Here is a 16,381-nt window from a genome sequence, read left to right on the forward strand (position 1 = left end):
TTCCTGCCTAAGCAGGGGGTTGGACTAGAAGACCTCTAAGGTCCCTTCCAACTCTGTAGTTGTTGCTATTGTTGTTGCTTTTATTTTATTTTATTTCATTTTGTGATATTTATATGCCACCCAACTCCAGAAGGACTCTGGGTGGCTCGAAATAATCAGCACAAATAAAAACAGGATAAAATACAACAGCAATAAAAACAACAAAGAGCATTAAAATACATAAATAACCCCCCAAAACTATGCGTACACTCAATCATTCCTAGTCTCAGGCCTGCCAGAAAAGCCAGGTTTTCATGGCTTTCCAAAAGATTAGTAGGGTGGAGATATTATTATTATTATTATTACTATTATTATTATTATTATTATTATCATTATCATTATTCAGTCCTAGGTGCTTGGGAAGTGCCCGGCTGATGATGAAATACAAAATCCAGCATAGTGATCTCGTTTGCTGCTGCTTATTATTATTATTATTATTATTATTATTATTATTATTCACAAAAAGGCAGTAATGCACAGCAAATGAGATTTATATGGTGGATTTTGTATCACAATATCACAATATCACAATATCACAATATTATTATTATTATTATTATTATTATTATTATTATTATTATTATTATTATTAATCCCCATTTTCTAGGCATCGGCTCTACTCTGATTTATTGATTCAAATGGTTTGGGTCTATTGTTGGAGCAGGGGGTCAGACTAGAAGACCTCCAAGGTCCCTTCTAGCTCTACTCTGACTGATTGGTTGATTGATTGACTCACCTGTGCCCTGCGCCCAGTTCTGATGCTTCAGGTAGCTGACGGCCATCTCAAGGATGTTCGCCTTCTCCAGCTTCGAAGCCGCCTGCTGGCCTCGCAGCTGTTTCTCCAGCAGCTGTTTGAGCTGCTCGATGCTTCGGTTCATGCGGTCCCGTCGCATTTTTTCAATCATCGGTTTTCTCAGCTGAGGGAGGGAGAGAAAGAAAGAAAGAAAAAAAGAAAGAAAGAAAAGGAGGTGGGTAAGGAAAGCCAAAACAGAAGGACTTAACATCCCTTACCCCCCCCCCAAAAAAATCCTCTTTAAAAAAAAATAAAGCTTTGGGCTTTAATTTTTTAAATAATTCAATATTTGGGCTTTAATTTTTTTTAAAAAATAAAGATTTGGGCTTTACATTTTTTATTTATTTTTAAAAATTAAAGTTTTGGGCTTTAATTATTTTTAAAAATTAAAGTTTTGGGCTTTACATTTTTTATTTATTTTTTTAAATTAAAGTTTTGGGCTTTAATTTTTTTTAAATTAAAGATTTGGGCTTTAAAAATTTTTTTATTTTTTTTTTAAAATGAAGTTTTGGGCTTTACATTTTTTGATTTTTTAAAGTTAAAGTTTGGGGCTTTAAATTTTTATTTATTTTTAAGCAATTTAAGTTTTGGGCTTTGATTTTTTTAATTTTTAAAAAAAATTAAAGTGTTGGGCTTCGTACTTACTTTGTTTTTCTCCTTCGAGGTGAGCAGTCTGTTTTGGTCCACGCGTATCAGGTTGGAAGGGGTCATGGTAAAAAAAATCCCTGTCTGCAAAGCCTCCACCTCTCCATCACCCTATTTATACCCCTGAATCTGGGCGGCGAGTCAAGGCCCTTCTCAGAGTTTCCCACACTCCTCAGCCAATCAGGATCGAGCGGGCATCTCGGGAAGAAGAAAAGAAAAAAGAAAAAAGGGGAAAGGAAAAGAAAAAAGGAAGAAAGAAAGAAACGCTTTGGGCTTGTTTTCCCTGCTCCGGTCGGTGGTCAATAAAGCATAATGACTCTATTAAAAGAGAGAGAGAGAGAAAGAGAGGGAGCAGGTGGAGGGTTTTATCCAAGAAAAGCCAAAAAATTAAGGATTATGTCTTCCAAGCGCAGTTGGGGAGCTGGGAACGCTAGAAAGAGAGAGAAAGAGAAAGAGAAAGAGTGTGTGTGAGAGAGAGAGTGAGAAAGAGAAAGAGAGAGAGAGAGATCTATCTAATAGCTATCCATCCATCCATCCCTCCATCCATCAATCCATCTTCTATGTACAATATCTATCATCTCTCTCTCCTATCTCTATCTATCTATCTATCTATCTATCTATCTATCCATCCATCGATCCATCCATCTTCTATATATATATATATATATACAATATCTATCATCTCTCTCTCGTCTATCTACATATCTATCATATCTATCTATATCTCATGTCTGTCTGTCTGTCTGTCTATCTATATCTATCCATCCATCTATCTCTCATATCTATCTATCAATATCTTATATCTATCTATCAATATCTTATATCTATCTAGATGATAGATAGATGATAGATCTATATAGATAAATGATAGATGATAGATCTATCAATAGATATCTGTCTGTCTGTCTGTCTGTCTGTCTGTCTGTCTGTCTGTCTATCTCCATCCATCCATCCATCCATCTATCTCCATTCATCCATCCATCCATCTATCTTCTATCTATATACAAATTATATCATTTCTCTCTCATCTATCTACAATATGTCTGTCTGTCTGTCTACCTCTATCCATCCGCCTGTCTATCTGCTGTTTCTACTCATTACGCTGTATATTTTGTATATTTTTCTGCAACAAAAATATTTTTAAAAATAGATTCTCCCCCCCACCCCAGGAGAGGCTTGGAAGTTTATACAATGGGGGAAACTGTGTGTATGTGTGTGATTTTCTCTCTCCACGGTCTTCTCCAGACTTTAGAAGAAAAAAGTTGGGATAACCCCCCCACCCCCCTGGCCATAAAGACATAAAAAAAACCGGTGCAATTTGCTCCTTGGAGTCTCCAGCTCTTCCGGAAATTTTAAGTTGGGCAACGTGCGATTTTTAGTACCCATCCAGTGGCTTTGAAAACGACATTCTTCCCGCGTAATTGCCAGATGTTGTTTTTAGGGGTGGGTTGTTGTTGTCGTTGTTTAAGGCACATGCAAGATTTCAAAAGAGGGGAGGAACCCCTTCCCACCCACCCCCCAATTTCTGCCTCTATGTCCCAGATGGGCCTCTTCTTTTCCCACTGAAAACAAAAGGCCGAGCCAAGGAGTGGAACTAATGTGGCTTGTTGTGAACGGCACACGCCAGTTGTGTGGAGCGTGGGGGTGCCATTCGGGGAATGTGTGGGAAAGACGGAGGATTTTCAAACCTCGACAACAGCGGAGGATTTTAGCCATGTGGCAGGGAAGCTGTTGGGCTGGGGGGTGTTTTGGGGGGTGAGAGACAGGCAGGAATGAAGCTGCGGTGGATTATTATTATTATTATTATTATTATTATTATTATTATTATTATTCACAAAAAGGCAGTAATACACAGCAAATGAGCTTGATATGCTGGATTTCGTATCACAATATCACAAGATTATTATTATTATTAATCCCCATTTTCTAGACATTGGCTCAAAACTGGGTAAATTATCCCAAATTGGACAAAATGCTCTGTTTTTCTCCATGATGATGATGATGATGATGATGATATTATTATTATTATTATTATTATTATTATTATTTATTAGATTTGTATGCCGCCCCTCTCCGAGGACTTGTAGCAGCTCACAACAAGCAATACATCTACAAATCCAATATTAAAACACAATTAAAAAAAACACTTATATAAACACTAATAAAAACAATCATACAATCCAGACAAACTATACATTTAATCATTACAGCTAGGGGTATATCAATTTCCCCATGCCTGGCAACATAGATGTGTTTTCAGGAGTTTGTGAACAGTAAGGAGGGTGGGGGGCAGATAGATAGATGGATGGATGGATGGATGAACGGACAGACGGACGGACGGACAGTTAGATAGATAGACAGATAGACAGATAGACAGACAGACAGACAGACAGATAGATAGTGAGATAGACAGACAGACAAATATAATAATAATAATAATATTAATAATATTAATAATAATAATTTATTAGACTTGTATTAGACTCGGAGTGGTTCACAACAAATACAAAGCACAAATCTAATATCAAAAACAAATGAAAACCCATTATAAGAAACAGTCATACCATCCAATTAAACCATACATAAAAAGAAACAGCTAAGGGTCAATTATGTCCCCCAAGCCTGGTGGCATAGGTGTGTTTTCAGTAATTTGTGAAAGGCAAGGAGGGTTGGGTTAGTCCTAATCTCTGGGGGGGGATTGATTCCAGAGGGCCGGGGCCACCACAGAGAAGGGTCTTCCCCTAGGTCCCACCAGACAAAATTGTTTTGTCAACGAGACCCGGAGAAGGCCAACTCTGTGGGACCTAATCGGTCGCTGGGATTCGTGCGGCAGAAGGTGGTCCCGGAGGTATTCTGGTCCGATGCCATGAAGGGCTTTATAGGTCATTACCAACACTTTGAATTGTGACCGGAAATTGATTGGCAGCTAGTGCAGGCCGCGGAGTGTTGATGAGACATGGGCATATCTAGGAAAGCCCATGATTACTCTCGGGGCCACATTCTGCACAATCTGAAGTTTCCAAACGCTTTTCAGAGGTAGCCCCAAGTAGAGAGCGTTGCAGTAGTTAATTATTATTATTGTTATTGTAATTGTTATTGTTGTTGTTGTTGTTATTGTTATTGCTATTGATGTTATTATTAAGATTTGTATGCCACCCCTCTCCGAAAACTCGGGGCGGCTCACAGAATACAATACAAAAACAATATGTGTACAAATCTAATAGTTAAAACTACTGTATAAGCTAAAATGATGAAGTGGACAAGGCCATTGGAGCTGTGAGTTCCGCCACCTGCTTACTGGATCCGTGTCCCTCCTGGTTGGTCTCGGCCAGCAGGGAGGTGACAAGGAGCTGGGCCCAGGAGATTACCAACGCTTCCTTGGGGAGGGGAGTTTTTCCATCACTCTATAAAGAAGCGCTTGTGCGCCCCCTCCTCAAGAAGCCCTCCCTGGACCCAGCCGTACTTAACAACTATCGTCCAGTCTCCAACCTTCCCTTTATGGGGAAGGTTGTCGAGAAGGTGGTGGCACTCCAGCTCCAGCGGTCCTTGGAAGAAGCTGATTATCTAGGTCCCCAGCAGTCGGGTTTCAGGCCCGGTTACAGCACGGAAACCGCTTTGGTCGCGTTGATGGATGATCTCTGGCGGGCCCGGGACAGGGGTTTATCCTCTGTCCTGGTGCTCCTCGATCTCTCAGCGGCTTTCGATACCATCGACCATGGTATCCTTCTGCACCGGTTGGAGGGGCTGGGGGTGGGAGGCACTGTGCTCCAGTGGTTCTCCTCCTACCTCTCTGGCCGGTCGCAGTCGGTGTTAGTGGGGGGTCAGAGGTCGGCTCCGAGGTCTCTCCCTTGTGGGGTGCCTCAGGGGTCGGTCCTCTCCCCCTTGCTATTTAACATCTACATGAAACCGCTGGGTGAGATCATCCAAGGACATGGGGTGAGGTATCATCAATATGCCGATGATACCCAGCTTTACATCTCCACCCCATGCCCAGTCAACGAAGCGGTGGAAGTGATGTGCCGGTGCCTGGAGGCTGTTGGGGCCTGGATGGGTGTCAACAGACTCAAACTCAACCCGGATAAGACGGAGTGGCTGTGGGTTCTGCCTCCCAAGGACAATCCCATCTGTCCGTCCATCACCCTGGGGGGGGAATTATTGACCCCCTCAGAGAGGGTCCGCAACTTGGGCGTCCTCCTCGATCCACAGCTCACATTAGAAAACCATCTCTCAGCTGTGGCGAGGGGGGCGTTTGCCCAGGTTCGCCTGGTGCACCAGTTGCGGCCCTATCTGGACCGGGACTCATTGCTCACAGTCACTCATGCCCTCATCACCTCGAGGTTCGACTACTGTAATGCTCTCTACATGGGGCTACCTTTGAAAAGTGTTCGGAAACTTCAGATCGTGCAGAATGCAGCTGCGAGAGCAGTCATGGGCTTACCCAGGTATGCCCATGTTTCACCATCACTCCGCAGTCTGCATTGGCTGCCGATCAATTTCCGGTCACAATTCAAAGTGTTGGTTATGACCTTTAAAGCCCTTCATGGCACTGGACCAGAATATCTCCGAGACCGCCTACTGCCGCACGAATCCGAGCGACCAATTAGGTCCCACAGAGTGGGCCTTCTCCGGGTCCCGTCAACTAAACAATGTCGGCTGGCGGGCCCCAGGGGAAGAGCCTTCTCTGTGGCGGCACCGACTCTCTGGAACCAACTCCCCCCAGAGATTAGAACTGCCCCTACTCTCCCTGCCTTCCGTAAACTCCTTAAAACCCACCTCTGCCGTCAGGCATGGGGGAACTGAAACACCTCCCCCGGGCATGTTTAATTTATGCATGGTATGTTTGTGTGTGCGTCTGTTAGTTTATGGGGTTCTTTTAAAGCTTGTATAAATTTTAAAGTTTTCTGATTATTTATGATTTGTTCTATTCTGTTGTGAGCCGCCCCGAGTCTTCGGAGAGGGGCGGCATACAAATCTAAATAATAAATAAATAAATAAATAAATAAAATCCCATTACAATAAAAAGCAGTCAATTAACTCAATCCCATCCACACGTAACATTTAATGGTCAGGGGGGGGGGCATGATCTAACTGCCCCAGGCCTAGTGACATAGATGGGTCTTAAGGGTCTTGTGAAAGGCGAGGAGGGTGGGGGCAGTGCGAATCTCTGGAGGGAGCTGATTCCTGAGGGCCGGGGCCACCACAGAGAAGGCTCTTCCCCTTGTGGGTTTTTTTGGTTGTTTTATGGTATTTGTGTGTTTTTCTTAATGTAAATAATTAATAAAGATTATTTTTATTTTTTATTATTTTAAAGGAACCCCCGAGGTCTCCTAGTCCAACCCTCTGTCCAAAATAGAAGGCAAGGCAAAGTAGAATCAAGATCACATGAACTTTTAATGCCACTTTATAAGGCCTTGGTAAGGGCATACTTGGAATACTGCATCCAGTTTTGGTCACCACGATGCAAAAGGGATGCTGAGACTATAGACATATACTGCATAGGTACAATATAGGTGGTACCTTGCTCAACAGTAGTGACTGTAAGAGGGAACTTGGAGTCCTAGTGGACAACCATTTAAATAGGAGCCAGCCGTGTGCAGCAGCTGCCAAAAAAGCCAACACAGTTCTAGGCTGAATCAACAGAGGGAGAGAATCAAGATCACGTGAAGGGTTAATACCACTTTATAAGGCCACACTTGAAATACGGCATTCAATTTTGGTTGCCACGATGCAAAAAGGATGTTGAGACTCTAGAAAGAGTGCAGAGAAGAGCAATAAAGAGGATGAGGGGACTGGAGGCTGAAACATATGAAGAATGGTTGCAGGAATTGGGCATGGCTAGTTTAATGAAAAGGACCAGGGGAGACATGATAGAAGCCTTCCAGTATCTCAAGGGTTGCCACAAAGAAGAGGGAATCAAGCTATTCTCCCAAAGCACCTGAAGGTAGAACAAGAAACAATGGGTGGAAACTAAACAAGGAGAGAAGTGACTTAGAACTTAGGAGGTATTTCCTGACAGAACAATTAACCAGTGGAACAGCCTGCCACCAGAAGTTTTGAATGCTCCAACACTGGAAGTTTTTAAAAAGATATTGGATAACCATCTGTCTGAAGTGATGTAGGATTTCCTGCCTAAGCAGGGGGTTGGACTAGAAGACCTCCAAGTCCCTTCCAACTCTGTTGTTGTTGCTGCTGCTGTTGTTATAAATGAAAAAATAAATGTAAATAACTAACTAAGTAATTAAACTAACTAACTAACTAAAAAAATAAGTAAATAACTAACTAAACAAGTAAGTAAATAACTAGCTAACTAACTAACTAAATAAATAAGTAAGTAACTAAATAAGTAAATAACTAACTAACTAACTAACTAAATAAGTAAGTAAATGAGTACTAGCTAACTAGCTAGCTAACTAAATAAATAACTAACTAATTAACTAAATACGTAAGTAAGTAAGTAAGTAAGTAAGTAAGTAACTAGCTAACTAAATAACCAACTAACTAAATAAATAAGTAAATAACTAAATAAATAAGTAAACAACTAAATAAATAAGTAAACAACTAAATATGAAAGTAAGTAACTAGATAGATAGATAGACAGACAGACAGAAGGAAAGAAGAAAGAAGGAAGGAAGGAAGGAAGAAAGAAAAAAGAAAGAAAGAAAGAAAGAAAAAATAAAGATAGCCCAAAGGAACTCCAATGGGGACTTTTTCTCCCCTCCTTCTTCTCTCCCACCAACCCATTCCATCTTCTCCTCCCCCCCCCCCTTTCCATGTCTGCCAGGCTTCAGGCAGATGTGGGTCTGGGAGTCTGGGGTGTCTGATAAAGCTTTGGGCCCCGAGTTTCCCACACCCGCCGCCCCCATTCAAGCCATTGAAGGCTGTTGAGAACGGAAGTGTGCCACGTTACAAGCCGAATTAGCGATGCTGTTTGACTTTCCTTTGTGTCGGGGGTGAGAATCCGGGAAAGGGGGTGGGTGGGTTTTAAACCCCCCCCCTTTCTCGCATCCTTCAAAAGGACCATCTGCATTGCATTGGCCGGGCCCAGGGTTTGCCAAAAGCCATTGATCACTGGCGGGAGGGGGCTCGCTTCCCCACCCCACCCCACGCCATGGCTGAACATCTGGCCTGAGTTGGAGGCCAAGAGGAGAAGAAGAAGAAGAGGGAGGGGGGCAATGAAGAGGAGGGGGGAGTTTGAAGGAATTGTGGGGAGGGGGGCTTAAAGGATGCGGCTGATCCTTGATCCATCCCAAAGATCTTGAAGTCCCCCAAAGGGCTTTTTTGTCACTCAAAAGACAACTGGGCTTTGAAGACATTTTGCTACTCATCCTAGAAGCTTCTTTGGTTCTTTGGTTGATCTTTGAAGACATTTCGCTTCTCATCCAAGAAGATTCTTCAATTCTTTGAAGACGTTTCGGCTTCTCATCCAAGGAGATTCTTCGATTCTTTGAAGACGTTTCGGCTTCTCATCCAAGGAGATTCTTCAGTTCTTTGAAGACATTTCCCTTCTCATCCAAGAAGATTCTTCAATTCTTTGAAGACATTTCGGCTTCTCATCCAAGGAGATTCTTCAATTCTTTGAAGACGTTTCGGCTTCTCATCCAAGAAGATTCTTCAATTCTTTGAAGACGTTTCGGCTTCTCATCCAAGGAGATTCTTCAGTTCTTTGAAGACATTTCCCTTCTCATCCAAGAAGATTCTTCAATTCTTTGAAGACATTTCGGCTTCTCATCCAAGAAGATTCTTCAATTCTTTGAAGACGTTTCGGCTTCTCATCCAAGGAGATTCTTCAATTCTTTGAAGACGTTTCGGCTTCTCATCCAAGGAGATTCTTCAGTTCTTTGAAGACATTTCCCTTCTCATCCAAGAAGATTCTTCAATTCTTTGAAGACATTTCGGCTTCTCATCCAAGGAGATTCTTCAGTTCTTTGAAGACATTTCCCTTCTCATCCAAGAAGATTCTTCAATTCTTTGAAGACATTTCGGCTTCTCATCCAAGGAGATTCTTCAGTTCTTTGAAGACATTTCCCTTCTCATCCAAGAAGATTCTTCAATTCTTTGAAGACGTTTCGGCTTCTCATCCAAGGAGATTCTTCAGTTCTTTGAAGACATTTCCCTTCTCATCCAAGAAGATTCTTCAATTCTTTGAAGACATTTCGGCTTCTCATCCAAGGAGATTCTTCGATTCTTTGAAGATGTTTCGCTTCTCATCCAAGGAGATTCTTCAGTTCTTTGAAGACATTTCCCTTCTCATCCAAGAAGATTCTTCAATTCTTAGAAGATGTTTTGTTTCTCATTCAAGAAGATTCTTCAATTCTTTGAAGATGTTTCGCTTCTCATCCAAGGAGATTCTTCAATTCTTTGAAGATGTTTCGCTTCTCATCCAAGAAGGTTCTTCAATTCTTAGAACATATTTCGCTTCTCATCCAAGAAGATTCTTCAATTCTTTGAAGATGTTTCGCTTCTCATCCAAGGAGATTCTTCAATTCTTTGAAGATGTTTCGCTTCTCATCCAAGAAGGTTCTTCAATTCTTAGAACATATTTCGCTTCTCATCCAAGAAGATTCTTCAATTCTTTGAAGATGTTTCGCTTCTCATCCAAGGAGATTCTTCAGTTCTTTGAAGACATTTCCCTTCTCATCCAAGAAGATTCTTCAATTCTTAGAAGATGTTTCGCTTCTCATCCAAGAAGGTTCTTCAATTCTTTGAAGATGTTTCCCTTCTCATCCAAGGAGATTCTTCAATTCTTAGAAGATGTTTCGCTTCTCATCCAAGGAGATTCTTCAATTCTTAGAAGATGTTTCGCTTCTCATCCAAGAAGATTCTTCAATTCTTTGAAGATGTTTCGCTTCTCATCCAAGGAGATTCTTCAATTCTTAGAAGATGTTTCGCTTCTCATCCAAGGAGATTCTTCAATTCTTAGAAGATGTTTCGCTTCTCATCCAAGGAGATTCTTCAATTCTTTGAAGATGTTTCGCTTCTCATCCAAGAAGGTTCTTCAATTCTTAGAACATATTTCGCTTCTCATCCAAGAAGATTCTTCAATTCTTTGAAGATGTTTCGCTTCTCATCCAAGGAGATTCTTCGATTCTTTGGTTGTTCTTTGAAGAGCCAACTTTGCCTACCTGTGCCCTAGACCATTTCAATCTATTAATCAATCAGAATTGAGCTGGAAGAGACCTTGATGGTCTTGTAGGTCAACCCTGTTCAAGTAGGGGACCGTAGACCATTTCAATCAATCAACCAGCTAATCAATCAATCAATCAATCAATCAATCAATCTGAATAGAATTTGAAGGGACCTTAGAGGTCTTCTAGTCCAAGCCCCTACTCAAAACAGGAGACCCTAGACCATTTCAATCAATTAATCAATGAGAATAGAGTTGGAAGGGATCTTGGAGTCTTCTAGTCCAACGCCTTCTGAAACTGGACACCCTAGATCATTTCAATCAATCAATCAATCAAAATAGAGTTGGAAGGCACCTTGGGGATCTTCTAGTCCAGGGGTAAGGAAAGTTGGCTCTTCCATGACATGTGGACTTCAACTCTCAGAATTCTGAGCTAGCATGATTGGCTCAGGAATTCTGGGAGTTGAAGTCCACAAGTCATAGAAGAGCCAACTTTGCCCTACCCCTGTTCTAGTCCAACGCCTTCTCAAACTGGAGACCCCAGACCATTTCAATCAACCAATCAATCAACCAATCAATTAATCAGAATAATCAATTAACCAGAATCAATTAATCAGAATCAGAGCTGAAGAGACCTTGGAGGTCTTCTAGTCAAACCCTTCTCAAACCCTAGACCATTTCAATCAATCAATCAATCCAGGTTCCTAAGAGGCCAGTAAGGGGCATACATAAGTGCACTGGTGTGCCTTTCGTCCCCTGTCCAATTGTCTTTCCTTTCTCTCACTTATCATATACATTTTCTTTCTTTCATATATCCTCTCCTCTAAGTTCACTTACCCTTATATATATTACTACATGTTATTTTTCTTCCTATGTATTTTGTGTATTGGATGGATGAATGAATGAATGAATGAATGAATGAATGAATGAATAAATAAATAAATAAATGAATAAATAAGAGATTGATCTGGAAGAGACCTTGGCGGTCTTCTAGGCCAACCCTTGTTCAAGTAGGAGACCCTTGACCATTTCAATCAACCAACCAGCTAATCAATCAATCAGAATTCTGCTGGAAGGGGACCTCAGAGGTCTTCTAGTCCAACCCCTTCTCAAACAAGAGCCCTTAGACCATTTCAATCAATCAATCAGCCAATCAAGTCAACCAATCAGAATAGAGCTGGAAGGGACCTCAGAGGTCTTCTAGTCCAACCCCTTCTCAAGCAGGAGACCCTGGATGGGTTGAGGAAGAAGAGGAGGCCTGATCTCGGGGCTCAATTGGAAAGCCACCAGCCCTGGATGACAGCCATCTTCATCCTGGGGGGGGGGGGTCCCAGAGGCTCCACAAAACCCCCTTCAAAGCAACTTGATTTCTTTTGGAGACCTCATTGATTCCTCTCCACCTGGCACCAGTCTGTACAAACAGGCTGGGCCCGTTGCAGGGGGGGGGGGGCAGGGGAGAAAGGTCAGCTCGTTCCCACATCCTGGGACTCCTGCCCCACAAGCCGGCCTTTGTTTCCCCCCATAGCTGGGGCTATTTAGGTGCAAAAAAAGAGCTCTGATCCCATCCTCGGCTTTTCAGAGTTAATAAAGCAGGAAAATAATAAATCCCTCTTAGGCCCTGGAGGGGGGAGAGAAAGGGATTGGGGAGGGGGGGGCGGTGGGAAATTGCACCAGGCGGGCGTGTGGATTTGTGGAAAAGGGGAGGGGAGCAGCAGGAGAAGTGAAGCCCAGTCAAGAGACTGAGCTGGACCCAGAATCTTTGGGTGGTGGGGTGGGTGGTGGTGGGTGGGAGCACACGGGGAAGGGCAGAAATGAGGAAGGGGCTGGGCTCAAAGCCACTGCCGAGCCTTGGGGAGGGTCTTCCCTCACCCCACACCCCAGTAGCCGTTCAGCCAGAGGTTGGCGTGGCTTGGCAGACTTTGGGAGATTGGACATGGTGCAAGAGATTGTACAGCCGATTTTGTCTGAAATGGTCTAGATAGAGTTTTTGTGCCTGAGCACGGGGTTGGACTAGATGACCTCTAGGATCAAAGGTGTTCTTTTCTGTTCTGTTCTATTCTATTCTATTCTATTCTGTTCTATTCTATTCTACTCTATCTCTACTCTTTCTATTCTATTCTATTCTACTCTATTATTCTATTCTACTCTACTCTACTCTACTCTACTCTACTCTAACTCTCCTATTTTATCCTATCCTCTTCTATTCTATCTACTCTTTCTATTCTATACTATTCTATTCTATTCTACTCTTCTATTCTATTCTATTCCCTTCCCTTCTCTTCCTTATTCTATCTTATCCTATCCTATCCTATTCCATTCCATTCTATTATTCTATTCCATTCTATTCTATTCCATTCTATTCTACTCTACTCTCCTATCCTATCCTATCCTATCCTATCCTCTTCTATCCTATCCTATCCTATTCTACTCTTTCTATTCTATTCTATTCTATTCTACTCTTCTATTCTATTCTATTCCCTTCCCTTCTCTTCCTTATTCTATCTTATCCTATCCTATCCTATTCCATTCCATTCTATTATTCTATTCCATTCTATTCTATTCCATCTATTCTACTCTACTCTCCTATTCTATCCTATCCTATCCTATCCTCTTCTATCCTATCCTATCCTATTCTATTCTATTCTACTCTTTCTATTCTATTTCTATTCTATTCTATTCTACTCTTCTATTCTATTCTATTCTATTCCCATCCCTTCTCTTCCTTATTCTATCATATCCTATCCTATCCTATTCCATTCCATTCCGTTCTATTATTCTATTCCATTCTATTCTATTCCATTCTATTCTATACTCTACTCTCCTATTCTATCCTATCCTCTTCTATCCTATCCTATTCTACTCTTTCTATTCTATTCTATTCTACTCTTCTATCTATTCTATTCCCTTCTCTCCTTATTCTGTCTTATCCTACCCTATCCTATTCCATTCCATTCTATTATTCTATTCCATTCTATTCTATTCTATTCTATTCTACTCTACTCTACTCTACTCTCCTATTCTATCCTATCCTATCCTCTTCTATCCCCTTCTATCCTATCCTATTCTATTCTACTCTTTCTATTCTATTCTATTCTATTCTACTCTTGTATTCTATTCACTTCCCTTCTCTTCCTTATTCTATCCTATCCTATCCCATTCCACTCCACTCCACACCACACCACACCACACCACACCACACCACACCACTCTACTCTACGCTATTCTTTCTATTCTATCCTATTGTATCCTCTGAGCTGGGTCGGACTAGATGACCTCAAGGAGGTCCCTTCTCTTCACACCCACTGCCTCCATTTCTTCTCTGGCTTATTCCCCCTCACCCATTTTCCCCCCTGCCTCCTTCCCTAATTTTTTAAACCAGCTCCCCAGTCTACTTTCCAGCATGGAAAATGAGACTCTTGGCACCCATGTAGCCTTTAAAATGGGAAATCCCCCCTCCCTTTTTCCCCCTCCTGTCCTCATGAGTGTGCTTGTGTGGTGTATGTTTCCTTGGCGTCTGCACACTTTCCCTCCCCACCCCACAAGGAACCACGTGTTGTTGTTTGCAACGGGGGGGGGGGGTATAGATGCTTGCGGTGGGTTTCAGCTCGCCCGCCTTTCCCACACTCCCCCCTTGGGTGCGAACACAATAAGAAGTGTGCCTTGGCACCATCGGAGACATTAGTAACAGTGCTTGAACCTCAATGGGGGGGGGGGGGAAGGCCCGGTCCCAGAAGACCATCTGGTGAGTGGTCACCAGCCCACATGGCCAATTGGAGGCCCTTTTGATCTGTCCCGCCGCCTCTAAAACGAGGTTATATCTAAGAAACATAGAGACATAGAAGATTGACGGCAGAAAAAGACCTCCTGGTCCATCTAGTCTGCCCTTATACTGTTTCCTGTATTTTATCATAGGATGGATCTGTGTTTAATCCCAGGCATGTTTCAATTCAGTTCCTGTGGATTTCCCAACCACGTCTGCTGGAAGTTTGTTCCAAGCATCTACTACTCTTCTCTTCTCTCTTTATTCTGTATTCTATTCTATTCTGTTCTATTCTGTTTTATTCTATATTCTCTTCTCTTCTCTCTTTATTCTGAATTTTATTCTATTCTTTATTCTCTATTTTATTTTAATCTATTCTGTTGTATTCCCTATTTTATTCTATTCCCTATTCTATTCTTTTCTATCCCCTATTCTATTCCTATTCCTATTCTTTATTTCTATTCTAAATTCTTATTCTATCCTATCCTATTCTTATTCCTTATTCTATTCTTTATTCTATTCTATATTCTATTCTATTCCCTCATCTATTCTATTCTTATTCATATTCCTATTCTATATTTCTATTCTAAATTTAGTCTATTCTACTCTATTCCTATTCTTTATTTCTACTCTAAATTCTTATTCTATTCTATTCCTATTCCTATTCATTATTTCTATTCTAAATTCTTATTCTATCCTATCCTATTCTTATTCCTTATTCTATTCTTTATTCTATTCTATATTCTATTCTATTCCCTCATCTATTCTATTCTTATTCATATTCCTATTCTATATTTCTATTCTAAATTTAGTCTATTCTACTCTATTCCTATTCTTTATTTCTACTCTAAATTCTTATTCTATTCTATTCCTATTCCTATTCATTATTTCTATTCCAAATTATTATTCTATCCTATTCTATTCTTATTCCTTATTCTATTCTTTATTCTATTCTATATTCTATTCTATTCCCTCATCTATTCTATTCTTATTCATATTCATATTCTATATTTCTATTCTAAATTTAGTCTATTCTACTCTATTCCTATTCTTTATTTCTACTCTAAATTCTTATTCTATTCTATTCCTATTCCTATTCATTATTCCTATTCTAAATTCTTATTCTATTCTATTCTACTCTACACTATTCCTATTCCTGTTCTTTATTTCTATTCTAAATTCCTATTCTTATTCTATTCTTTTCCTATTCATTATTTCTATTCTAAATTCTTATTCTATTCTATTCTACTCTGTTCTACTCTACACTATTCCTATTCCTGTTCTTTATTTCTATTCTAAATTCCTATTCTTATTCTATTCTTTTCCTATTCATTATTTCTATTCTAAATTCTTATTCTATTCTATTCTACTCTGTTCTACTCTACACTATTCCTATTCTTTATTTCTATTCTAAATTCCTATTCTTATTCTATTCTTTTCCTATTCATTATTTCTGTTCTAAATTCTTATTCTATTCTATTCTCTATTCCTCATCCCATCCCATCCCATCCTATTCCATTCCATTCCAATAGTTTATTAATTCTTTGCATAAAACAAAGCCATCCAGAAAAATACCCTGTTTATCAAACGCTCTGGTATTTTAAAGATGGGGGGGGGGGGGGGAATGCCTAAATAAAATTCCAAAAAAGAAAAAAAAAAGGAGGGAATGTTAGTGATCCCAGATCGAGGGCGGGGGGAAGGGGAGCCGAGCTTTGATTTTTCCCAGGGATTCTGGCACTTTTGGCCCTGGGGCACGGCTTCCCCCCCACCCATCCCAGCCCGCATCAGGCAGAAGGCGGCTCTTTCCCAAGGCATTGAAAACCAGTCGAGCGTGGGCTAAGAAGGGGGCCTCCCCTCCTTCCCAGCACCACGAGCCTGGATTGGCCCGGGGCGAGTGTGGGAAATGCCAACGCGTGTGAAACCCACAACCTTCCCCGGTCCAGGGTGGGTATAAATAAGAGGGAGAGAGGGCTACACACCCAGCTCACCCCCGTCGTCGCCTCCTCCGAGAGCCTTTCAG

General features: G+C 41.1%; 1 protein-coding gene across 1 annotated transcript in view; it reads right to left on the reverse strand.

The window, feature by feature from the left end:
• Nucleotides 1–1,616, reverse strand: part of LOC139170750 (transcription factor HES-5-like) — a 3,671-nt gene extending 2,055 nt beyond the window's left edge. The window contains exons 1-2 of the mRNA XM_070758246.1: nucleotides 1,478–1,616; nucleotides 776–956 (exon numbers count right to left, since the gene is read on the reverse strand). Of these exons, the coding sequence (XP_070614347.1) occupies nucleotides 776–956; nucleotides 1,478–1,543 (247 nt within the window). The 5' untranslated portion in view covers nucleotides 1,544–1,616. The remainder of the gene's footprint in view (nucleotides 1–775; nucleotides 957–1,477) is intronic.
• Nucleotides 1,617–16,381: the final 14,765 nt, after the last annotated feature.

This window comes from Erythrolamprus reginae, chromosome 8 (assembly GCF_031021105.1).
Source record: "Erythrolamprus reginae isolate rEryReg1 chromosome 8, rEryReg1.hap1, whole genome shotgun sequence".
Classification (NCBI taxonomy): domain Eukaryota; kingdom Metazoa; phylum Chordata; class Lepidosauria; order Squamata; family Dipsadidae; genus Erythrolamprus; species Erythrolamprus reginae.